General features: G+C 53.5%; 1 protein-coding gene across 6 annotated transcripts in view; it reads left to right on the forward strand.

Moving 5' to 3' along the window:
* DSCAML1 (DS cell adhesion molecule like 1) overlaps window positions 1–26,421 on the forward strand; it is a 271,439-nt gene that overhangs the window by 229,799 nt on the left and 15,219 nt on the right. For all 6 annotated transcript variants that reach the window (XM_084895542.1, XM_084895540.1, XM_084895544.1 and 3 more), the window contains exons 15-20: window positions 2,020–2,187; window positions 3,506–3,576; window positions 8,662–8,902; window positions 10,865–11,011; window positions 12,891–13,046; window positions 22,447–22,586. In XM_084895542.1, coding sequence (XP_084751668.1) covers window positions 2,020–2,187; window positions 3,506–3,576; window positions 8,662–8,902; window positions 10,865–11,011; window positions 12,891–13,046; window positions 22,447–22,586 — 923 coding nt within the window. The remainder of the gene's footprint in view (window positions 1–2,019; window positions 2,188–3,505; window positions 3,577–8,661; window positions 8,903–10,864; window positions 11,012–12,890; window positions 13,047–22,446; window positions 22,587–26,421) is intronic.

The following is a 26,421-nucleotide window of genomic DNA, read 5'->3' on the forward strand; positions in this document are numbered from 1 at the left end:
AGGAGAGAAAAGCCAGACGGTGTCTCCCTGGGGAACCCGAGGGACCAGGTGGAGGGGCACACACCTGCAAGGCCAGTGGTAACCGGCCGGCGCCTGAGGACCCCTTGCTGTGGATCTGTGGTGTTCATGTCCATGAATGGGGAGGAGTGAATGGTGACTGTTTACATTGCCGCGTGCACACCTGGCACATTGCAAGGGCTGGCAAATGTCAGCCCCTTGTTTCCCTGGTCCCGTTGTGTCCAAACACATCGTGTGGGTCCCGCTCTGCCTACACTCTCCGAACATGCATAAACTGACTCATGGTCCGCTCCCCACACACAGACACCGCAGATCAAGTCAGAGGTGTGAGCTGGCACCAGCTCCCAGGTGCCACCGAGCGGAGCGAGCACCTGCCTCCGTGTCGCTGGCCCCTCCCTCCCAAACCAAGAGGAGCCCACAGCAGGTCACAGCCTGATTACGTGCAATCAGGCTTAACCTGCGAGCTACAGAGGCCTCTCTTGCTGGGGGAGGGGAGGCTGAAAGAGAAGGACAGAATGAGTCTGAGCATCCACAGCCTGACACCTGTGGCTTTTTGGCTCATGAAACCAAAGAATTCAATGCAAAGCTGCGGACGGGGCGCTGGGTGATGCCCGCAGGTGCTGAGTTGCGCAGCAGAGAGCGGTGTTTTGAGAAACATGAAGACCTCAGTGAACCAGAATCTGGAAGAACAGCTTCTTCTGTGAATGCTCTCCTGACTTAGCAGGTGTTCACTCAAAACCTCTAAAACGCGTTCTAGGATGTGCTAGCCTCTTTCTGGTGTAGGGAGTAAGCTCTGTGAATACGATGTAATCTTTTCTACTGAGGATTTTCAGGAGCTTCTGCTGTGGCTTTAAAAGGCCTGGAAACCAGACTGGGAAGACTCTGAAACCCTCCCATCCGCTTGCTCTCTTGCACTTTGCCTCCTGTGTTTTTCAAAGCGAAGCACCAATGAAGGAATCTGGTTATGAATCCCAGGTTGGGGTCCTCACTTGGGCATCACTGTACCTGCAGCTCCTTCCCACTTCTCTCTGGAACCCCCGAGGGGGTGCACAGCAAACACACATTGAAGGAATGCTTGCAGCCTGGCCGGCATGGCTCAGGGGTCGAGCATTGACATATGAGCCAGGTCACAGATTGAGTCAGGGCACATGCTGGGGATCTGGACTCGGACCCCAGTAGGCGGCATGCAGGAGGCAGGCAGTCAGTGCTTCTCTCTCATCATTGATGTTTCTCTCTCTCTCCCCCTCTCCCTTCCTCTCTGAAATCAATAAAAAGATATTTTTTAAAAAAGATGACTGCCTTCCTCTTGAGGTGCGGGTACACTGTCCCTGCGCCTGGCTGTCGCCTGGTATTTTTCACGCGCCACAGTTTTGCTGAACACTTGCCCTGGCATGGGCTGCCGGTGTCCCCAGGTAAATCTGGGTAATGGCAATCCTCTTGCTGGCCTGACCCTAAAGACTCGGGGGCCATTCTCCTGCTGGGGAGAAAGAGGTGAGGTTGGACTGGCACCCTGGCACTAGGCTGTCCCCTGTCAAACAGGTCACACCCAACACCGCCCCACAGAGTGCACACGGGAGGGAGTTCGCAGGCACGCTGAGAGGGCCGGGGATGCTATGGCGATGGGGCGCTCCCAGTTCAGACAGGCCGCTGTGCGCTGTGAGAGATGAGTAAGGAGGCCCTGCCCAGCCAGGCCTTGGAAACAGGCAGCACCTTGTCGGACCCCGTCTGAGTCTGAGTCGGGAAGCCAGCCCAGGGCCGAGGAGAGTTGGGTTTCGACCTCCATCTGTGCATTGCTCCGTGCATGCTCAGGCACTCCTGGGTCTCTCTGGCCTCATGGAGCTGACCCTTCCCTCTCCCGAAAGGTGCACTGTGCCCTCGCTGCAGTATCTGGGAGCCGGGCCCCTGGGCACCTCACTGCAGACTGGGTGTGTTGATGCTTGAGGCTGGGAGGGGCTCTGGGTCTGCCCGGCAGTGGTTGGAAATGGAGTGTCCTCTCCACAGACTCCTGGGACTTCAAGCAGTCCACACGCAACATCTCCCCCACCATCAACCAGGCCAACATCGTGGACCTGCACCCGGCCTCCGTGTACAGCATTCGCATGTACTCCTTCAACAAGATCGGCCGCAGTGAGCCCAGCAAGGGGCTCACGGTCAGCACCGAGGAGGCCGGTGAGCCCTCCCCTGCCCCATGCCTGGTCTTGGGGTCAGGGCCTCCCGGGCAGCGGGCAGCGGGCTGGCAGTTAGAAGAGGGAAGAGGGGAGGGAGGTCCCAAGGTATTTGTTCACGTCCACCCTGCCCCTCTCTGTTCATCTGCTTGGCCTGTTCCAGATGGGGTGCTCGGAGCTGGGCTTCTGGGAGTTGCCCATGGTTCTGCCCTGTGCCCAGCCCCAGCCCCAGCTGTACGGGAAGGACAGGTGTACCAGATATGCAAAGGGTGGGGTACCAGTGCCCTGAATTATTTTCCGTGACCTTTGTCTTGAGGTTTTCCTGAAATTTTAAACAAGATCTCTGTTGCTATATATTCTCTCTAGATGGAGATAGATAAAGATAGAGATAGAGATAGAGATAGAGATAGAGATAGAGATAGAGATAGAGATAGAGATAGAGATAGAGATAGTGATGGAGATGGAGATGGAGATGGAGATGGAGATGGAGATAGGTAAGATATAGATGAAATAGATATATAGAGAGATGAAAGATAGAGATAGCTATAGAGAGAGATGAAAGAGATAGAGGTGATAGAAATAGAGAGAGAAATATAGATATAGACATAGACATAGACGATATAGATATGTTCAGTTTTGCCAACATATAGGTTCAGTAAAACCTAAGATAATCGACACACGCATCATCGATACCAGCACGCAGAGATTCTCCCCATGCCCCTTCCCAGCCATAACTCCTCCCTCCTGCTGAGTAGCCAGTGTCTTCACGTCCTTGCTTTCTTTCCTGTGCTTCACCACAATGTCTGTACACACACACTGTGTAGTTTAGTTCTGCCTGCTTTCCAATAGCAGGTGTTCATGAAGTCCTAGTTTATATGTTCTTTTTCCTTCCTTGTTTTATCTAAACTGTGCATGAGCTTCCTGTTTTTAGTACTGCCATAGCATGCGTGCCTTTCAGCACTGTGTGGCATCCCATTGCCCTGCAGCAGGACCTCTGTGGCTCACAGCTGGAGTGCGAGCACTTGGGTACGATTCGTGCCTTTCTCTAGGGGACACGAGCAGTTGTAGAACTAGAGAGTCATCAGACGTGCATACGATGTAAGAGTTCTTACAGGACACACCTTGCCCACTCTTCGTCCTATGAAGCATGGGGAAAGCTGTGGAGAACAAGGAGGAAACACAAAGCCCAGGATCTTTTCTGGGGGACTCGCAGGCAGATCCTCTGACAAGAGCAGAGGAGACAGCTCAGGGACAGCAATGGGAACACAGGACTCTTCCTCGGAGACTTGACCCGTAACATCGCTCTTCTTCCTCCCCACCAGCCCCTGATGGGCCCCCCGTGGACGTCACCCTGCAGCCAGTGACCTCACAGAGCATCCAGGTGACCTGGAAGGTACGTGGGGTGGGAGGCATCTCTCTGGAATGCCTCCCAGAGGGACGCCCAGCAGGCTGGCTGGCTGTGGTCTCTGGCCATGCCCAGGCCGGCTGTTTGTTTGCTTGTTTGTTTGTTTGCTTTGCTTTGCTTTGTTAATCCTCACCTAAGGATATTTTTCCATTGATTTTTTTTTAAAAAAAGAGTGGAAAGTAGAGGAAGAGACAGAAACATTGATGTGTGAGAGACACATCGATCAGTTGCCTTCTGCATGCACCCTAACCAGACCAGGGAACCCACAACCGAGATACCAGAATCCAACCTGGGACCCTTCAGTCCACAGGCCAACACTCTATCCACTGAGCCACACCGGCTAGGGCTTACCCATGCCTGTTTACTGGTAAGGCCAGGGACTGGGAGGAAGAGAGAGAGGATACAGGAATGAGTCCCCCACCAATCCACATCTCCTTCTCCACCCCTCTCCCAATGGAGGCCTGTGCGTGGGGCGGCATGAAGAACGTGGCAGCGCCACGTAGGGAGATGGCTTTCCACCACACTGGCCTGTCCTCCACACCCCACATGTAAAAAGTCGGGAGTTGGGTTTCATTTTGTGAACGCTCTGAGGCAGTGAGGATCGGCGTGGACGATGGGCGATGGCAGGACAGAGCCTCCCCTCTCTCGGCCCTGTGATCGGAGCTGGGCGGCAGGTTGACGCCATCCCCTGTCTTCTCACAGTGAGGCCTGGGACAGGGGCCTGGTCCTGCCAGGCCTCAGTTTCCTCCGCTGGAAACAGGATGGAAATACTGCCCTCCTTACCCGGGTGCAGGAGAGCTGTAGAGAACAGGTCCCATGTGCTGCAGCCACTTCTGGGGGACAGAGCGCTATAAAATCTGGTGCCTGTCTGAAGGATCCATCATTAAGAACACCATCGAGGAGACCCAGCAGCGGGGCGGAGAAACAGATCGGAATCACCGTGTGCGGGACCAGGAAATGCTTCCCTGGGCAGCTCCGCCTCTGCCATCCCTGCGCGGCTCCACAGGGCTGGCGGTGCCATGGCTTCCCGGGCACCCTTGTTCCCGCGCCCAGCGCCTCCTCACACGGACTTCGGGGCCTGTTTCTGTGCAGTAGAGGGACAGAGGTGCTCTGTCTCATCTGTCAGAGGGGCACAGAGACCGCTGCGGGACCTGCGCAGTCTGGAGGCCCAGTCCACTCTCCCCACCGCAACGTCGTGCGTGGAGTGGGGGGCAGAGTGCTTCCTCGGCGCCCACCCCTGCTCTGCTTCCTGGAGCCCCCCATCTCCACAGGGGGGTGGGCATTGCCTCAGCTCCACCCGGGTCAAATGTTCAAGGTGGCTTTCTGACGCTACCTCCTAATGGGGAAAGCCCAGGTGCTTTAGTCTTGCTCCTGGGCCTTCTAAAACTGTGGGCTTGCCCGGCTGGTGTTGTTCAGTGGTTGGACATTGGCCTGTGAACCAAGAGGTCACTGTTCAATTCCCATCAGGGCACATGCTCAGGTTGAGGGCTCAATCCCCAGTAGGGGGTGTGCAGGAGGAAGCCGATCAATGACTCTCTCTCATCATTGATGTTTCTATCTCTCTCTCCCTCTCCCTTCCTCTCTGAAATCAATAACAATATCTTTCTTTTTTAAAATGGTAGACTTAAGAATGAGAGAGATTCAGAAGAGCCTAATGATGTTTTCCGCGCACGTGCGCATACACACACACACACACACACACACACACACACACGCACACACTGCAGCAGAGCCTGGTCCCTTCCCTCCCCAGAGAAATGACCAAGACAAACGTGGGGATTCCTGGAGAGCAGCCCACCGTGTGGGTGGCTGGAGCCGGGTTCCCCTCCACATGCAGACCGGGCTCAGGGCTTTCCTCAGAAACTGGGGGCCAGAGTCTAATCCCCAAGTCTCCTCTGCCTCCTGGCTCTGGACCCACGTTCTGGGAGCGCCCGGAGGAAGCCGGGAGGGGGGCAGGAATGAACAAGGAGGTAAAACACGGACACAGGACATTCGGCTACAGAGCTCTGACCTAGAGGTCGATAAAAATTTAGAATCAGATTTACTTCTCCAAAGTCCCATAATGGAAAATAAAATTGATTATAAAGTTCGAACTTCAGAAGGAGCCAGCCCATCAATAAATTTTGGGCTGACTTTTCAGGGGATTTTTTTTTTAACACCAAGAAACATATTACTGAAAAATAAAGATTCACTTGAAAGATAAGTCACTTCATTTTGACTCTTTCCATGAGATGGATCACCACAGCTCTATGACATAAATTTGCAATCAGCCCTATTGACTTCTTAATGCCTCAGAGAAATATTGTTAAGATTGATTTAAATCCTGAGTGTGCCTGTTTGGGGGATGGGTGAGTGGGAGGAGAGAGAGAGAGAAGGAGAGAAGGAAGGGGGGGCGGGGGCTGTCACAGGTATGCCTGGCTCCTGTCAGGGCCTCTACCAGTCTGTTGGTGTGAATGAAGCCATGGTGCTGTGTACAGGTGTGTATCGCGAACACACCTATTTCGTGAGTTCAAAACAAGTATGTTAAATTTAAAACCTCATTTTGTTGAGTTAACAGTGAGCTTTAAAATGCAGTTCATTTAAAACATTCGCTGAATTTTAAAGAACCATGAGGCTGTCTCACTAACTGGTTTTACTAAGTTGTTTTTGAGCGCGCTGCTTTTCGCACAATAGAACGCTGGGCTTCCAAACAGACCTCGTCTTCAAAACCCTGATTCAAGCTGTTTCTGTTCGCACCAGCGAGGTGCTGCTGTGGGGAAAATAAGACATTGGGGGAGGGGGAGGGGGGCTAGCAATCTGAATCTGTGTCGTAACCTAATGTACATTCTCGATGGCCTATAATTAAGTCACTGCCCCTTTCTCCACAATCTGGTCTTACAAGACCTGTTACCTAAATGCTCCCCTTTTACAGAGGCCTGAGCCATGAACCGTACACAACCCCCGGAGGGGTTATCAGTGCTGGTGCCAGGCCAGGCCTTTAGGCGGGGTCTCTCGCCCCCATCTCGACACACGGGGCTTTTTGCAAAGCCCTCCAAAGGCCCGGAAGTCCCATCTGTATTTTGGGACAAAGAAACCAAAGAGGATAAAGGGAGAGCTTCCTGCACATTGGGGCTCAGGGTTGGGAGAGAAACAGGCACATGTGAAAGATCTGGAAATAATGGGTCTTTCCTGTGGCTCCAGTACTCCTGTGTGCCCGGCACCCGGGGAGCTCTGTACCACTGGCCGCAGCTGGTAGAGGGAAGTCCTCTCCTTCCATCAGTTTCTCTGTGGGTCTCAGTGCATCTGGCCAGTGGCAGGTGTGGATGCTTGTTCCGCAGGGTCTGGATGTGTGTTCATGGTTCTGGAGACGAGGAGATATATGGAGACCGTGTGTGTGTGTGTGTGTGTGTGTGTGTGTGTGTGTGTGTGTGTGTCAGGGCTCAAGCTTGGGGTGAGAGTACGTTTTCCACTCCCCAGACTGATGCCAGTGGGGTTTTCTCCATTCGGCTGGCCGCCTGGGGCCAGGCCTTCACTCCTGCTCACCACCTCCTCTAAGACACCCCTCCCCCGTGGCCTGGCCCATCTCCGTCCCTCCAATGGAGCTGGCCCCTGGCCAGGAGGCCGAGGGAAACTGCTGCTCCAAGAGGGGCTGGACTCACGTGAAAGTCAGGACTTTGTTCCCTTGTATGCTCTGTATACCATTTTATATGCATACAGCTTCCCATGTTAGCCGTGTTTGTGTGTGTAGCTCAGCAGCACTAAGTATGCTCACCGTGCAGCCATCACCACGGTTCATGTGCAGAATTCCCCCTCTTCCAAGCAGAGGCTCCGGGCCCATCACAGTAACTCCCTGTCCGCCCACCCCGCTCCCCACAGCCTCTATTCTACTCCGTCTGCGAATCGTCTGGTCTCAGCACCTTGCCGAAGTGCTTTCCCACAGACCTGCCTTTTGTGTCTGGCTCAGCTCACTCAGCGTAATATTTCCCAGATCCATCCATGCTGCAGCGTGTATCGGCAGGTCCTCCCCTCAGCCTGATGTTCCAGTGTGCGGGTACCCACACCCTTACCCGTCCGCCTGCGATGGGCACGGAGGCTGCTCCCAGCCTTGGCTGTTGAGAATGTTGTCGCTCTGAGCACGGGTGCGCAGACATCTGTTCGAGTCCCCGCTTCCCATCCCTCTGGGTACATACCCCGAAGTGGAATTGCCGGATCAATGGCAATTCTGTTTCACTGTTTGAGGAAGCACCAGGCTGCTTCCCACAGCGGCTGCACCATGTCACATTCCCTCACAGCGCACAGGCTCTGACTTCTCTGCGTCCTCCCTAACGATTGTCATCTGCCAGCTTTTTAGAATAGCCAACTGGGGGGTGTGGAGTGGAGTCTTCACACTCCTTTTTATTCGGACTCATTGCTCACCTCCTCCTCCATCCAGTTCCCTTTTGTCTGCTGTTCCCTTCCTCCCAGGCCCCTGAGCCCATGCCCAACAATGTCCTCATTCATTCATTCACTCACTCACTCATTCACCATTCATTCATTCAACAAATGTGTGTGGCAGGCCAGGCACCATTCTGGACGCTGAGAGAACAGCAGGAGACAAAACAGACTCCTGGCGCCTGCGTGCTAATTGGACACAGAGCCAAGCCCATCAGCACACTCTAGAGCAGGGGTCTTCAAACTACGGCCCGCGGGCCACATGCGGCCCGCAGAGGAGTCTGATCCGGCCCGCCAGGTTTTTTGGGCAGTGAACGCAGCCGAGGTGTTACAGTAGGAATTAGTAGTTCATATAGTCCGGCCCTCCAGCTCTCTGAGGGACCGTGATCTGGCCCCCACTTTAAAAAGTTTGAGGACCCCTTCTCTAGAGGGTCAGGCGCTGTAAAGCTGGCGCGGGGCAGGCACGGGGGAGAGGAGGTGGGTCCAGGAGGTCATGGGGTCAGCTCCATGGGGTTGTGCATCCTTCCAAGGGCTTCGCTCTCACTGAGTGGCATGGGTCCTTGGGAGGGTGGAGCGGAGGAGTGGCAGGGTCTGGCGTGGCTTTAGGAGTGTCCTCTCAGAGTGTCACTGTGTCTGTCTCCCTCCCCCACCCTGTCCTCGCAGGCACCCAAAAAGGAGCTGCAGAACGGCGTGATCCGGGGCTACCAGATCGGCTACCGGGAGAACAGCCCCGGCAGCAACGGGCAGTACAGCATCGTGGAGATGAAGGCCACCGGGGACAGCGAGGTCTACACCCTGGACAACCTCAAGAAGTTTGCGCAGTACGGGGTGGTGGTCCAGGCCTTCAACAGGGCTGGCACAGGGCCCTCGTCCAGCGAGATCAATGCCACCACCCTGGAGGACGGTGAGGGCGCCGGCGGGCATAGAGGGAGCAGGTCCGGGCCACAGGCAGAGCCGGGGCGCGGGGCCCTCCCCCACTCTTGGCCCTTCCCCCACTCCCGGCCCCATCATGGCCTTGAGGTCCACACAGGCTCCCGGATCCCTCCATCTCCTCACGCCCATTGGCTCCTTGAGAGCTGCTTGGTCTGTGAGCACCAGGCTTCTCAGTCCATTGGCGCTCACTGCATCCCTGGCTGATGCTCAGCCCACTAGTCCTGTGGCCTGAGCCCCTTCTGCGCACTCTCCCTCCGTGCCTCTCCTCCGAGTTCTCCTCCTCCCTCGTCTGGCCTCACCCATCTCCCTCCTCCACGCCCTCTGGTTACCCTCTTGTTCTGGAGCAAAGCTGGATGCAGGACCAACTGGTGTGGAGGCAGGCAGGATGCATGTCACCACTGTTCTCATGCAGAATTTCCCTGTGCCCGAGCCCCACCAACCTGCCTGACCAGACACCACGCGCCCGTCCACCCAGGTCCTCGCAGGGATCGGCCGGGCTAGGTGCCCTGGCCTCATGGGGCACCGCCTCCCTTGCTGTGGGCATGGGGGGCCTGGGTTCCCAGCAGGGAGAGACCAGCATGGGCCATGGAGCCGGTTTCCAAACCAAGGAGGGGAGGGAAGAAAGTTACCGGCAGCGTGTGCTCAGCAGTTTTTCATACTTAATTAAGGCCCTCGTTAGCCTGTCAGATCCCGATCGTTCCTGGCACTATTAGCGCTCCTCCTGGGGTATTCAAGGGCCCCTGCTCCAGCAGCAGTGTCTTTCCCATAATTATATTACCTTCATTTTGTTCAAACGGGCGATCTGTATTAGTTTATTACACTGGGTCCCTAATTACATGGTGCTTATATTTTTACACCTAAGTAATATGAAACAATAATCATTCTCAAAGAGGGTCGTTAGGATGATGTATTAGCGTTTAAATGCTCATAAAAATTAGAGTTGCCTCTTGTGGGGCAACGGGATCTAATTACCTTCCGTCAGCCCGCGCCTCCTTCCTCCCATGGAGAGCGGAGCGGACGGGCCTCCCTCTGCCCTCCGGCCGCTCGGAGGCCAGCGGGGAGCGCCCATGTCCTCCCTATGGGGGTGCCCCCGTCACCCCAGAAGGGCGAGCTGCAAGGCCAGTGCGGGAGTGGGTCTCAGGTTCGGCTCCCCGGAAGCTCTCCCAGGGAGAGGCCGATAACTCTCCAGGGAGGGTCGAAGGCGGGCAGACACCCACATCGGCCTCAGAGAGAGTTTCTCCCTCAGTCATCCAGGGCACGTGGGGCGTTCCCGTGCAGAGTCAGGGACAGAGGCGCAATGGTCCGGGGGTCACAACAGTGTCAGTAACACACCTTTCCCCCTCACCAGGACTAGTTGAAATCCTCCTCCCTTCCATCCCTTCCTTCCGCTCAGCAGGAGGACACAGGCTCTCTAGGCCGAGCAGGCTCTCGGGGCGGCTGCTGAGAGCACCCTCAGCCGCCCTGCTGCCCGCCCCGCTGCCTGCCGCCCGCCCCACTGCCTGCCGACCGCCCCACTGCCTGTCCTCAGCCAGTGTCTCACTGGCTCAGGCGCCCTGGCCAGGTGGCACTGACCAGCCGGCAGCCCTGAGGCAAGGCATCAGTTGCAGATCCTCCCGGGCCGCGCGGAGCCTGTCTGCCCGTCCAGCAGAGGTGGGCTCCCCGGGCTGCGGTGCCCACTGCTGAGGTCCAGGGGGCCCATGCCGGAATCCGTGCCTTCTTTCCCTGGCACTTACCCAGAGCCAGGGGCATGGCCCCAAAGGGCACGATCGAGGCGCACAGTGATCTCTGTTTACCCCAGGCGCCAGGGAGGAGGCGGGGCTCACTTCCTGGCCCAGACGGGCTCCGTCAGGCAGAGGTCCCTCCCTCCCTCACCGACGGGCAGCCATGTGCTCCGCCTCCCTGACCAGCCCTCGGCGCTCCCCTCGCCCCGCAGTGCCCAGCCAGCCCCCCGAGAACGTCCGCGCCCTGTCCATCACGTCCGACGTGGCTGTCATCTCCTGGTCGGAGCCCCCACGGAGCACTCTCAATGGCGTCCTCAAAGGCTACCGCGTCATCTTCTGGTCGCTGTACACGGACGGGGGTGAGTCTGCGGGGCGCTGGCCGCTCCGGTGAGGGGGCGGGGGGGGGGCTCTGCGCTCGGGCCCAGTGAGAGCCGGGCATCGTCCCCCGGTGCCAAGGGGAGTGCAGCCCCTCCCCCCACGATAACCCGGGGCCACAGCCGGCACAGGTCACCTTTGGGGGCGGGGGGGGGGGGGGGGTGCTCAGGTTCTGGGGAGGAGACACCAGCGGCTCCTAGAGGTGTTTTTGGGAATGACAGAGGGGTGATGGGCATATTTGCTTTTCTAACGTCATGTGTTGATATGAGGCCTCTGTGGTCCCAGCTGGGAACCGTTGGCTCACTCAGATGGGGCCATTGAAGAGAGTTTAATGAAGGCACTGCTTTCGAGGGGAGGAGGGGATGCAGGAAGGGGGTACCCAAGAGTAGCACCAGCTGGAAGCCCTCCCCATCCGGGGCTGAAGGGGCAAGAGGAGGAGGCGGGCTCAGCACCTGCAGGGCCCCCTTGCCCGGGCAGTGAGCGTGCATGTGCCAGGCGCTGGGCGGCAGCGGGACAGGGTGGACAGCAGCCCGCGTGGGCCGGGGCAGGAAAACCAAGGCAGTGTCCAGCCCCTGGGGCGCCTTCCTTCGCCTGGACGCACTGCTCCACATGGGCTTTGGGTGGGCACAGACCAGCGGGAGCAGAAAGTCTGCCTTGTGCCCCAGGAGACCAGCCTCCCTAACTCCAGGGGTGCTCTGCGGGATCACAAAGGGCTGCAGAGAGTCTGCCCCCCGAATGCTGACCCTTCTGCCCCCGGCCCTGGTGCCTCGCTCCTTCCTGAGGGCCTGGGACGCCCTCACGGCCACTCTCGGGGCAGCTCCCTCCCCTTCCCCACCGGACTCTGCTCTGCCAGACAGCTGTCCCCCACCCCCTCCACTGTCCCCTCCCAAAGCCTGGGGCCTGGAGCTCAGGGCTTGCTCCCAAGGTGTCCCCACTTCTTATGCTGTGAGATGGCCTCACGGCGGTGCCGAGTCAAGAAACAGGCAGCCCCTCACTTTCCAGAACCTGCTTCTCCAGTGGAGGCTCAGGCTCCCCAGCTCAGCCCTCAGGGGAGGGCCCGGACCCTGATCCCCAGGGCCACCGGGGCGCGGGCTGCACTGCCGCCTCCGGGTCCCCCTCTGGCCCCGTCCTGGAAGGCTGCCCTGGATCTGGCCCCCTGAGGAAGGAGGGTTCGGCTGCCCAGGCTCCCAGGTTCCCGATCGGACCGGTCCTTTCGGGCGGTGTCCTCGCCCTCTGACCCTGCAGCGGCCGGGTGGTTTGCAGGCGCTCAGCTTCCACACGGCTCTCCTCAGCCAGTGTGTGGGCCTGTCTTCCCACAGCCAGGGGGCCCGGTGGGCTGTCAGCTCCAGAGCCTGGCTATGCCCCTCCTAAGCCCTGGCCCTCCCAGCGGACCCGGGCCCTGAGCTCTCTTCAGAGGTCCTGACCCCCTGTCCCCAGTCACCCCGGTGGCCACGCTGCCTGGCGACATCTGAGAACCGCCAGGCACAGGGCAGCAGGAGGAATGGCTGCTGACTGCGGCCTGCCTGGGCTCCCCTCCGCCCCGAGCCTCCCGGTCCTTCAGCCAGAGAGGACCGGACAGCGGGCAGTGCCCTTGTGAGGGGGGGGCGCTGTGAAGGGAGAGCTGAGTGCGTTCAGTGCGAGGTGGGCTGGGCTGAGACCACCAGCACCCGCCCTTCCCCCGGGGGCCGCGTGGGGAGAGACAGGAAAGCCCAGACCCAGCCCCGGGCTCCTTGAGGCAGAGGGTCCCCAGAGCCACCCCCGCAGGGGAAGCCGGAGCGGGGGGCGGCCGGACACGGCGGGCGACGGAGGGCGGGGGCCGGGCGCCGGCTGAGCGCATGCAGAGCCGCGTTGTCCGCTCGGCAGAGTGGGGCGAGATGCAGAACATCACGACCACGCGGGAGCGCGTGGAGCTGCGGGGCCTGGAGAAGTTCACCAACTACAGCGTGCAGGTGCTGGCCTTCACGCAGGCCGGCGACGGCGTGCGCAGCGGCCTGCTGCACGTCCAGACCAAGGAGGACGGTGAGTGCCCCGCCCGCCCGCCGGCAGGCTCCCGGGGCTGCTGCCTGCACCCTGAGCCGCCCCTGCCTGCCCCTGCCCAGCCCGCCGCCCGCCCCACTGCCTGCTGCCCACCCCACTGCCCACCCCACTGCCCACCCCACTGCCCACATCACTGCCTGCCCTGCTGCCCGGCCCGCTGCCCACCCCGCTGCCCGCCCCACTGCCCACATCACTGCCTGCCCTGCTGCCCACCCCACTGCCCACCCTGAGCCCCCCATTGCCCACTCTGAGCCCCCCACTGCCCACCCACTGCCCTCCCTGCCCAAGCAGAGCCGTCCTCTCTCTGTCCCTGGGAGGCCGGGGCCCTGCTTTGGGAGAAGCCGCCCACAGCGTGGTGAGATGCTCTGGCTCCTCAGGAAAGAGAGGAGCAGCCGCCCCTCCCCCAGCCCTAGGCCAGGAGCCAGCAGTGCTCCTCCCTCTCCCCAGGGAGAGCCCTGCAATGCTCACCTGGTTCTCTGGACACAGAGGCTGGGCTGAGGGGAGCAGGAGCATCCCCCACACACCATGGGCGAGGGACTTGGTGGGCAGGTGGGCCTCTCGGGGAGGGACGGAGCGTGCCCACGGGCAGGGCGAGGCCCGGGCAGCAGAGTCCCAGAGGGCAAGGGGCACTGCAAACCCTACAGAGGTGCATGCCCAGTCCTGTTACTTACTGGCAAGTCCCTCAAACGTGCCAAACACAGAGCCACACACAGAGGTGCCCACACAGCAGAGCCACACACACAGGTGCCCACAGGCAGCAGAACCACACACACAGGTGCCCACACAGCAGAGCCACACACACAGGTGCCCACACAGCAGAGCCACACACACAGGTGCCCACGGACAGCAGAGCCACACACACAGGTGCCCACACAGCAGAGCCACACACACAGGTGCCCGCAGACAGCAGCACACACACAGGTGCCCACACAGCAGAGCCACACACACAGGTGCCCACGGACAGCAGAGCCACACACACAGGTGCCCACACAGCAGAGCCACACACACAGGTGCCCACAGACAGCAGCACACACACAGGTGCCCACACAGCAGAGCCACACACACAGGTGCCCACAGACAGCAGCACACACAGAGGTGCCCACACAGCAGAGCCACACACACAGGTGCCCACAGATAGCAGCACACACAGAGGTGCCCACACAGCAGAGCCACACACACAGGTGCCCACAGACAGCAGCACACACAGAGGTGCCCACAGGCAGCAGAACCACACACACAGGTGCCCACACAGCAGAGCCACACACACAGGTGCCCACAGGCAGCAGCACACACACAGGTGCCCACACAGCAGAGCCACACACACAGGTGCCCACAGGCAGCAGCACACACAGAGGTGCACACACAGCAGAGCCACACACACAGGTGCCCACGGACAGCAGAGCCACACACAGGTGCCCACACAGCAGAGCCACACACACAGGTGCCCACACAGCAGAGCCACACACACAGGTGCCCACACAGCAGAGCCACACACACAGGTGCCCACACAGCAGAGCCACACACACAGGTGCCCACAGGCAGCAGAGCCACACACAGGGGTGCCTGGGCAGGGCGAGGCCCCGGGCAGCAGCGTCCCGGAGGGCAAGGGGCACTGCAAACCCTACAGAGGTGCATGCCCAGTCCTGTTACTTACTGGCAAGTCCCTCAAACGTGCCAAACCTCATGATAAAATGAGGATAAGTGATATGTTATCAAGTCGTAAGAAACAAGGGAGCTGTAAAATCCTCTCACATGTCAAGTGTGAGCACGTGGCAGTTGTGCTAAGGCTGCCACGGTGCTGACAAGGAGTGACTGTGGGCAGTAGGCCCAGGTGCCCCTGGGGAAGTGGTGTCCCCAGGGGGGCCGAGTCCCCAGGGAGGCACTGTCAGAGGAGGCCTCATCCAGGACGTGGTCATACCTGGGCATGCGTGTGCTGTGCAGCCACAGGTGAGACGTGAGCTTCCCAGCAGCCCTAGGGGATGGGCACTATTTCCTTTTTTTTTAATTTTGTATTGATTTCAGAGAGGAAGGGAGAGAGAGATAGAATCACTGATGAGAGAGAATCATTGATTGGCTGCCTCCTGCACATCCCCCACTGGGGATCGAGCCCCCGACCCTCAGATCTTTAACTGAGGAAGAGTCTTGCCTAGTCCAGGTTTTAACTTTGGAGGAGTGTACAGCACTAATGACAGGACGGAGGTGGGAGGAATGAGAAGTGTCAGGGAGGCCTGTGAGAGCCTGTGGGCATCTGGCAGGTGTGCTGGGGCCGCAGCAGTGAGGAGGAGGAAGAGAAGGCCCACCTTAGAGAATGCAAGGGAGAATGGAAGGCCAGACGGGAAGCCTGGCACCTGGGCCAGCTTTCCCTGGTAGACATTTGCTGGATCTGGAGGCAGTTGCTGAGCATCTGAGCAGCACAAGGAAGACATGAATTGGAGGCCAGGGCCTGCCAGGCAGTGGAGGTCTGTCTGGTGAATGCCTTGCTTTGAGTTAAGACCATGCGGGACAGGATTAAAAGTGACCAAAAGCAGACAACTCAGTTTCAAATCATTTCAGTCAAGAAAGTTAGAGTGGCCGGGGCCGGTTTGGCTCAGTGGATAGAGCGTCGGCCTGCGGACTGGAGGGTCCCGGGTTTGATTCCGGTCAAGGGCATGTACCTTGGTTGTGGGCATATCCCCAGTGGGGGGTGTGCAGGAGGCAGCTGATCGATGACTCTCTCTCATTGATGTTTCTGACTCTCTATCTCTCTTCCTTCCTCTCTGTACAAAATCAATAAAATATATTTTAAAAAAAAGAAAGAAAGAAAGAAAGAAAGTTAGAGTGAAGCAACCCTATGTTGCTATTGCCCCAAATTGCAGGTATCTGTCAGAGACAAACATGAATTCTCTCTTTCAGAAAATTACATCGCCTGAGACCTCAAATTAGTTTTACAAACAATTATGCAAATACTGTCCCTGGCATACAATAAAAAAAAAAAAAAAGAAATAAGAATATGTAAACAAAAGCCAGTAGGGAAAAAAATAGACAAAAGAAACAGACATACAGGATTCCAAACATAAGTGTCTTTTTTAATCAAATATGGACTTTCAAATAATTGTTCTTAATAAGATTGAAATTTTAAGAGATCTGGAAACTCTCAAATGTAAAATCTAGAAACAAAAAGTACTAGTACCTGAAATAAAAAACAAAAACTCAATAGATGAGTTAAAATAAATGAGACACAGTTAAAGACATAACTAGTGAACTGGAAGATAGGTCAGAAGGAAATCCTTCAGATGAGGATTGACAAAAAAAAAAAAAAAAAAAAAAGTGAGAATTCGTTTGCAAAATATAGGAAAAAATAATGATGAGCAGGTGGGCAGACAATATGCCCACTCCATCCATGCTGCCCAGTTCCACCACATCGTCCCACAGGCCAATTCCACCTCTGCACAGAAAGACAAAAATGAATGGAAAATAAAAGAGCAAGTAGGACACAGAGCAGCAATTTTCAAACTTGACTGTACATACAGATCACTCAGGGATCATGTTAAAATTCAGATTCTGTGTTAGTAGGTAGAGGGTAAAACCTGAGATTTTGAATTTTTAACATGCTCCCAGGTGATGTTGTTGCTGACCCATGGAACACATTTGGAATATAAATGTCACAGAGGATGAAAGAGATATCCCAAAGAAGAGGAGAAAGACAGTGGGGCAAAAGATAAAAAGTCTGAAAACTTTTCAAAACTAATGAAAGATATCAAGCCACAAATGCAAGGTCTACAAATTCTACAGACAATAATGTAAAGAAATCCACATCGAGGCTCATCATAACAAAGCTGCTAAACAAAAAATACAAACAGAAAAATCTTAAAAGCAGGCAAAGGAAAAAAGACCAGTTACCTTCAAAGGGACAACAACTAGATTGTCATCTAACTTATCAGAAATAATGGAAGCCAGAAAACAAAGCAATGGTATTTCATATTTAAAGTATGAAAGAAAAGTAGTTATCAACCTATGACTGTATACCATGCAAAAATATCTTTAAGATTAAAACAAAATAAAGAAATTTTCATTCAAAAACTGAGGTAATTTATCACCAACACACCTACCCTAGAAAAATACTAAAGAGCATTCTTTAACTAGAATGAAAATGACGCTAGGTGGAAGCTTAATGATGCAATAAGGAAAGAAGAGCAATTAGGTGAATGTATGGGTAAATATCAATTAATATTGACTATATAAATATGATGATGATGATGATGATGATGATGATGATGATGATAATGTTATCATCTTAGAGAGGATCTAAAATATATGCAGAATTGAAATGTGCAACAATGGCATATACATTGGGAGAGGGCAGCTGGAAGTTCTAAGTCCCATTGGCTGAGAAAAGTGCCAATTAATGATATTAGACCTTGGTAAGTTAAAGATTCATGTTTTAATCTGTTCAGTTACCACTAAAAGTAATAAATAAATAAAAAAGTTATATAATAGCCAAACTAATAGAGTAGGAGAAATAGAGTAATTTTAGGATACTCAATCCAGAAGAAGGCACAAAAGGAAAGAAAAGCAAAATAAAATAAAAAATATTTAGTAAGATAGAATATTTAAACTAAATACATTAATAATTGCATTAAAGATAAGTTGACTAAATTCTCCAATTAAAGTATAAACTCTGTCAAACTGGCTAGCAATGAAACAAAACCCAAATACATGCTATTTATAGAAGACATCTAAAACATAAAGGTATAGAACAGTTCAACATGAAAGGTTTAAAAAAATAAAAGGCATACGATGCAAAACTGTCTAAGAGAAAACTGGAATATTAATATCAGACATAGTAGGCCATAAGGCAAAAAGAGTTATCCCATATAATAAACCACCCGAATGACCACGGCCCCTCACCACGCCCAGCCGCCTCTTAGCAAGTGGTTAGGGGCAATCGGGCAGGCAGGCAGAGGGGTTAGGGGCAATCAGGCAGGCAGATGAGCAGTTAGGGGCCAGCAGTGGGATTGGGCCTAAACCAGCAGTTGGACATCCCCTGAGAGGTCCTGGATTTTGAGAGGGTGCAGGCTGGTCTGAAAGACCTCTCCTCTTTCCCCCTAGTGTATGAATTTTGTGCACCAGGCCTCTAGTCTGTATATATAAAAGGCTAAGTGTCCATCTGACTGGTAGATAAGATGAACACTGGTCACCAGGGGGCAGATGCTCAATACAGGAGCTGCCGTGACATGCACTGGCCATTTAAAAATAAATGGCACCACGAACCTGGTGCCAACAAACCAACACTCAGCTTCCCCCAAGTGAGACACAGGTCCCACCACCACCCCAGAGCAACACCCCACCAAATATCAGCCAATGCTGCCAAGACCCCATGGTGCAAAATGCTGCCCACAGCCCAGCCCAGCCCAGCCTGGAAACAGTTACTGTGGGTGCTGGTTAATGACATCACATAGTAGCACCTGGCTTCCTCTTCCTAACAACAAGCCTCCTTGGAGTTTCTTCAGCCCAGGAACATGGCCTGCTTTATAGCCAGGTGCAAACATTTCACACTGTAACCAAATGTCTGTGAATCGTTTTCCTGAGCCTCATCTCATTTGATCCTCACAGAAGTCCTGGAGTAGGTAGATAGGAGACTCAATGGAATCCTATTTTCTTTTCATTAGCAAGAAAATGGAGATTTAGAAAGTTTAGAAACTTGACTGAAAAGAAGTAAGAAACGGTGGACCTTGAAAATGACTTCAGGTTTTCTTACTGCACAGAATATAGTCAAACACTGCTGCAGTTAAATATTTTACCCTTTATTTCCCCTGTGTGATCTACAATAATAATCTGCTTCATGTTAATATTTACTCTGACAATTACTTGAAAGAGAAGTTGGGGGGCTTCACTGGGCTGGAAAAGGTTTAGCTAAATCAGAAAGCAGTTCTAATTAAGCAAGTTCATTCGATATTATAAAAGGCTAAATTGACTCGTGCATGTGCGATATATATAAAACTCTCACTAGTGCCAATCGCACACCTGTGTTTTGACCTGTCATTTTTAATCGTTAATATGATTGACATTTCTATTATACAGAAAAGGAGAATAGCAATATTAAAATATTTCTTCCAATTAATTTCCTTTCAATATGCACGAATCCATGCACCAGGACACTAGTTAGAAATAAAAAGGATAGTTCATTAGGATAAAAGATGCCATTTACGTGCACGTGAATGCGCACAGAGGACAGACTGTTAACTGTGCTGCTGGATTGCCCTAGTGGGAAGGAGACAAAAGCTCCAGACTGTGCTGTACCCCACTTCCAGAAGAGAATCTGAGAATCCAGATTCATTGGGGGAGAGACTAGACTGTCTGGCAGCAGGTGAAACTCAAGGGCGCCTTTCTCTCAAAGGTGCTTGCAGTGATAGGGCAGGGCTGACAGGAAGCCAAGGCTGTACGCTCCCCCCTGAAACTCTGCCCCATCTAAGCTGAGCACAGAAGCTTTTGCAATTTTGCAAGACTAGTCAAATAAGGCTGTCTCCCAGCATAAACACACCTGATCCTCACAGACAATTGACCTGGAGGTCAACTCCTTCCACTGATACCAACAACAATCAAGACTTAACTACGACAAGGCTGTACACACAATCCACAAAGAGGTGCACCAAGAGTGTCCACCTCAGTTAACTGGCGAGGCCAAGACACTGGCCCATATAGGACACCTAGCACACAAAGCTACCCTACCAACTCAGGGAAGCAGTGAAAATGTGGAGACAAAAAAATAGATCACAAACAAAAGGAACAGAGGAAAATAAACAATTGGAGGTAGAGTTCAAGGTTATAAGGTTTTTCAAGAATTTCCTAGAAAAGGCTGATAAATTTAGTGAGACCCTCAAGGATATGAGAGAGACCCTCGAGGATATGGAAAAGGACCAACTAGAAATTAAACATATACTGACTGAAATAAAAAATATTATACAGACACCCAACAGCAAATTAGAGGAACGCAAGAATCAAGTTAAAGATTTGAAATATAAAGAAGCAAAAATCACTCAACTGGAAAAGCTAAAAGAAAAAAGAATCAAAAAATTTGAAGATATTATAAGAAGCCTCAGGGACAAGTGTACCAACATCAGAATTATGGGGGTGCCAGAAGAAGAGAGAGAGCAAGATACTGAAAACTTATTTGAAGAAATAATGACTGAAAACTTTCCCCACCTGGTGAAAGAAATAGACTTACAAGTCCAGGAAGCGCACAGAACCCAAAACAAAAGGAATCCAAAGAGGACCACATCAAGACACATCATAATTAAAATGCCAAGAGCAAAAGACAAAGAGAGAATATTAAAAGCAGCAAGAGAAAAAGAGTTAATTACCTACAAGGGAGCACCCATACAATTGTCAGCTAATTTCTCAACAGAAACTATGCAGGCCAGACAGGAGTGGCGAGAAATAATCAAAGTGATGATTGTAGCAAGAACCTACAATCAAGAGTACTCTACCCAGCCAAGCTGACATTCAGAATGGAAGGTCAGTAAAGAGCTTCACAGATAAGAAAAAGCTAAAGGAGTTCATCACCACAAAACCAGTATTATATGAAATGCTGAAAGGTATTCTTTAAGAAGAGGAAGAAGAAGAAAAAGGTAAAGATAAAAATTATGAACAACAAATACATACCTATAACAAGTAAATCTAAAAACCAAGTGAATAAAAAAATCTGATGAACAGAATAAACTGGTGGATATAATATTATAGAATCAGGGGCATAGAAAGAGAGTGGAGTGACAAATCTCAGGGGGAAAGGGGTGTGGGGAGTGCAAGAAGAGACTGGACAAAAATTGCACACCTATGGATGAGGACAGGGGGCGGGGGGTAAGGGAAGAGGGTGGGATGGGAACCAGGTGGAGAGGAACTATAGGGGGGGGGGAGGAACAACTGCAATAATCTGAACAATATTTAAAAAAATAAAATAAATTAAAATAAAGATGCCATTTACTAGGCACATAAAACAGTTCTGAATTTGTGTGAACCAAATAACATAACCTCAAAATATTTAAAAGCAGAAACTGCCAGGACTAGAGGATGAATAAACAAATCTACAATCATAGTGGGAAATGTCAACATACCTCTCTCAACAGCTCATAACGAAGGGCACACAGGATAAAGGGTAGGTTCCCACAGTGCAGTGAGCACACGGCCCAGCGGCCCCGCAGAGCCTGTGCCCCCCCACTGCGAAGGTGCCCGGGGAGGGCCCTCGGTGCGGCCGTGAGGGCCAAGGCGCCGAGGGAGGGCACAGCCGTGGGGAAGGGTAGAGTTGAGGATGAAGGCCAGCTGCTGAGCTCAGGGCCTGTATGGGCGATGATGCTACATCTAGTCTTCTATTATATTTAACCTAGAATTGTTGGCCACTTACTAGATTAAAAAAAAAAATCGGTAGCTGCTAGAAGCTGAGAGGGAATGCAAAAATAATAACAGTTGTAATTTATTGAGTGTCTTCTAGGTGTCAGGCACTATGCCAGGTGCTTTATTTTAATGAGCACAAGTTCTCCCTACAAACCCTTAATGTGGTTGTTGATACATCGATTATATATATACTCGGAGCGGTAAAGTAAGTTGAGTGAGATACTGTCACTATCCACAAAGGTGTGTGAAAGCTCCCAGGAGGGAAGACACCACACGAGGGAGAAGGGGAGGAGAGTGCGGCTGAGAACAGGCAGGCCCAGAGCGGGCAGGCGAGGTCGGCGCCCACAGGATGGAGGTCACGTAGACGTGCTCCCGGAGAGTGTGAGACGGTCCAAAGCAGCTCTTCTGCCGGCTCGCCTGCCTGCACGGAGCCCAGCCACTTCCAACAGAGGCGCTCCCTCCTGGAAGCAGGAAGGGCCTGGCCAGCGCCGCCACGGCAGTGCCTGGCGCTCGGCAGGAGACAGGCGCCCCCTGGCTGACCACAGCCCTTGGCCCTCAGGAGCAGGCCCACTCCGGAGCCCCTGGCCTCCGGAGCCCCTGCTTTTTCAGAGGCCAGGAAAAGCAGAGCACCCAGTGCATTCGTTTGGCCTAAATACACGTTATCAATCAGTAGAGCATTGGGGCGGGGAGCAGATATGGTCGTAGGGATCAAGATGAATTCCTCGTGGGTTTTATGTCTCCCCTGCGAGTCCTAAATCCTTGGTTCTAGCCAAACAGCTCTGATGCTGGCCACCCCCAGAGCCTTTATCTCAGAGACTTTGTTACACGCCCAAAACGATCACCTTTCCTCTCCCACCAGTTTGCCAAGCTGGAACCTCCCCCTGTAAACCATAGCTCAAGGACACCTCCTCCGAGAAGCTCTCCCAGATTGACCTGCCTCACTCTCCCCACCATGTCATTCTTTCCCAACGGCTCAATTCCTTCTCTAAACTGACTCCATCTTCTCCCTGCTCAGTTCCAGGTCCGCCCGCAGGCATCAAAGCCGTGCCTTCGTCTGCCAGCAGCGTGGTGGTGTCCTGGCTGCCCCCTGCCAAGCCGAACGGGGTGATCCGCAAGTACACCATCTTCTGCTCCAGCCCCGGGTCTGGCCAGCCGGTAAGCGGGCCCGGGGCTGCAGGGTAAGGGGGTGAGAGGAAGAAAAGCATGCCCTGTGCGTCAGCTGGCTTCCAGGCCAAACCCTGCGGATGTCTGTGTAGGTCTGTGTTTCTACCCGGACTCAGGGAGAGCGGCTGAAGTCTTACCCAGAGTCCATCTGGAGTCAGTCCTCCGCTCCAGGGGTGACAAGATTTTCCCAAGCCCTGGAGGCTCCTTCACGTCAGGGGTCAGGACCAGGCGAGCCGGAGAGGAAGGCCCCGGGCCGAGGCCCTCTGGTCGGACTGACGGAGAAAACCGCGGCGGGCCCAGAGCTGTTGGGTGGCTGGGCACCGGCTGGCCCGTGTCTCTAGAAAGGGGGTGCTTTTCACTCTCAGGGACACACGCGGGCAGGCCCCTCCCGGGGCAGGGACTGGGACAGCACAGCACCCAGAGGCCCCCGGTGCTCTCTCGGTCCCCACCCTCCCCGGCAGGGAAGCTGCTGTCCTGGCTTCCAGCTGGCATTGCCTTTCCGTGCCAGCTGTCCGGCTTCTTTTACTAGATGGCGTTTAAATTTGAGAATTTCACCATGTGGCTGTGTGTGGCCCTGGGCAGTTCACTCCCACATCCGTGCAGTGTCTGTTGTGGCACATGTTAGCGCTGCCATCCATCGGCGGGCATTTGGGTAGCTCCCAGTCCGGAGCTAAGACAAAAGGCGCTGCCATGGACGCTCTTGTGGTGTCTCTTGGTGCCATCGTCCCTGTGGGGCGCGTCCCTAGGAGCGGAATTGCTGGGTCACGGGCCTGCAGGTGGTAGGCTGGGACAGCCTGCCATGGTGGTGGTTGTGCCAATTTTCCAGCCCATGTCTTCTGCCCCCTCCTCCCTCTCCCACCCTCCCACACACACTCCAAGCTCTCCTCACACTACGCCTGTCATATCTGGGCGTCCACAATGCCTTTCCACAGCACAATGCCCTGCCGGCTGCTGCCTCCTGCAGGCTCCCCCTCTGTCATACGCTGGGTGGCTGGAGGGCAGTTAGCTGCCCACGCGTGTCTCTCGCACTAGTCGGTGAGGACAAGGGCAGCAGCTTTTCCATCTTTGGGTCGGAGCTGCCAAACACTGTGCCCGGAACATCGCTGTCATGAAAAGCACGCAGCCGGGCGCTCCGGCTCAGTGTGTGCTGGGCGGTGTTTCCTCTTCGGCTGAGGAAGTCTTTCCGAGGGACAGGGACCCAGGAGCCCCACCTCCTCAGTAGGGGCTTGAGGAGCCCTCCACGGGCTGGGACCCGCTCCCAGGACCCAGAGAAGAGCCGCTGCTCCCCATTCCTTCCTCCTGCTGCTGAGGCCCGGCCTCTTCGTGTCCCAGGTGTGTAGGAACCTCCCCTCGTGGGAAGATTTCCCATTGGACAGTGTCGACAAGGGCCGGTGCGCTAGTGTGAGGAGGGCTTCAGCCACATTTCGGGATAGGGCCCCGGGGACCTGACCACTGAACTCCAAATACCTGCAGACAGAGTCATTTCTGAAAGGGCTGGGGGGAGCGCGAGGAAGGGAGGGGCTCGCCCGTGTGTGCATGGCGTGCAAAGCAGTGGGTATGTGTGGGTTGGAGACAGATGCACGTGAGTCGAAGAGTATGAGTGTGTGTGTGTGTGTGTGTGTGTGTGTGTGTGTGTGCTTGCGCACACACGCACACACACCTAGAATAGATGTGGAAAACTACATATGGCGTTGGCTCCCCACAAGTTACGCCTGGAGACGGCCAAGCTGCATTGAGTCCTGTTGGAAATTTTACCCAACACTCTAAAACATTTGTTGTTTTTCTTTAATTATCAAAATAATGCAATTTATTGTGGAAAACTCTGTAAATATATAAAAGAAAGAAAGGAAAGCAAAAATTACTTACATATACTCTTATTCCCTAAAGAGAAGCACTGGCAATGTTTTGGTATTCAGCCTTCCAATATATGATCTGTACATATATTGTAGGTTTTAGGTGTGTGTGTGTGTGTGTGTAATTAAAATAAGCCCGACTGGCATGGCTCAGTGGTTGAGCATCGACCTATGAACCAGGAGGTCACGGTTCCATTCCCAGTCAGGGCCCATGCTCGGGTGTGGGCTCAATCCCCAGTGAGGGGCATGCAGGAGACGGCTGATCAATGATTCTCTCTCATCATTAATGTTTCTGTCTCTCTCCCTCTCTCTTCCTCTCTGAAATCAATACAGATATTTTTAAATAAAAATAAAAGCTTTACTTTCTTTTTTTGTTATATTGTTGACACTATTACAGATAACCCCTATCCTCCCCCGACTTTGCCCTCCTCTGAGTGGCCCCTACAGGCTGTGTCCATTAGCTCTTTGGCTAATTTCTTCACCTTCTTTTATCTAGTCCCCCTCCCCTGCCCTCCCTCATCTGTCCATCTATTCCTTGTCTCCATGCCTTTGGTTCTATTTTGTTAGTTTATTTTGTTCATTAGATTCTCCATATTAGTGAAATCATATGGTTTTTCATATAATATAGTGGGTACTTTCCAACACAATCAAATATTTTTAAAATATGATCTTGAGAGAAGGATCCAAGATGGCAGCTTAGGTAAACACACCTAAACTGCTGCCATGCACAACAATTTCAAAATTACAATTAAAAAATAAAACGTCTATCACCCAGAACCACGGGAAAGCTGGCTGAGTGGAAGCTCTACAACTAGCCTGAAAGAGAAAGGAGCAGTCAGGGCACAAGCGCTGAAAAACTGAGGTACGGTACAGGGGCGAGTGCTATACGGGCAGGCGGCGGATCCCGGCTGGTGGAGGGCGTTGCTTTCTTCAACCCGAAGAGAGACAAGCTCCCAGTCTCTCTGAAATCCAGTTTCTGGGGAGAAGCTGGACTGTCTGCCATCGGGTCAGAAAGTGAGGATGGCTTGCTTGCACAGCAGCACGCAAGAATAATTGTTTGCTGTGCTGGGGGCGAGATGCTGAGACGCGGTCAGAGAGGCAGAGACAGCTGACTGGCAGCCATTGCTAATTGCCACACCCCAGCCTAGTGATACCCTGAGACTCTGCCCCACATAATCTACAAACACACCCAAGCTCCAAGCAGTGGCTTTTGCATATGAATGGCCTTCTCTATTGCAGTTTAACCTAGCAAACTTGCAACCTGGTGCAGACAGCTCCAAAGCCTCCAAACTCCAAGCAGGGAGGAGAGGACTGTGGTTCTCGCAGTAGCTCCTGTAGGGCAGCCTCAGACAGTAGCTGAACTGCACCCCATTGGATATCCAGAAGCCAGTGTATCTAATGGTCAGTGTGAGACACCAGATTGCAACTCCTCACATCCATAAATGACACATTCGGGAGGCGGACTCAGTGAGCACCAAATCCCCACTGAAACAAGGCCTGTACCATAAGTGTGTCTCCAGTGCAGCAGTTCTTCCATTACAGACAGAGTGGGTCCTCACAGCCAATTGGCCTGGAGGTCAATTCCTCCCAGGGTACCAACAGCAATCAAGGCTTAATTACACCAAGACTTTGAACTCAGCCCACAAAGGGATGTACCAAGAGCGACCACCTCGGGTGATTGGGGAAGCTGAGCTACTGGCCCCTATAGGTCACCGACCACACAAAGCCACTCCATCAGGACAGGGAGGCAACCAAAATGTGGAGACACAGAAGCATGTCACGAATGGGAGAGATGGAGGAAAGTAAACTATTGGACGACACAGAGTTCAGAAACATGTTACAAGGTTACTCAGAATCTTCTAAAAACCACTGAGAAACTTGAAGAGACCTTCAAGGACCTTAATGAGAATACCAAAAAATGGAAAAGGACCAGTTAGAAATTAAGCATACACTGTCTGAAATAAAGAATATAC

Source organism: Pipistrellus hanaki (assembly GCF_964339955.1).
Source record: "Pipistrellus hanaki genome assembly, chromosome: 9".
NCBI classification, from domain to species: domain Eukaryota; kingdom Metazoa; phylum Chordata; class Mammalia; order Chiroptera; family Vespertilionidae; genus Pipistrellus; species Pipistrellus hanaki.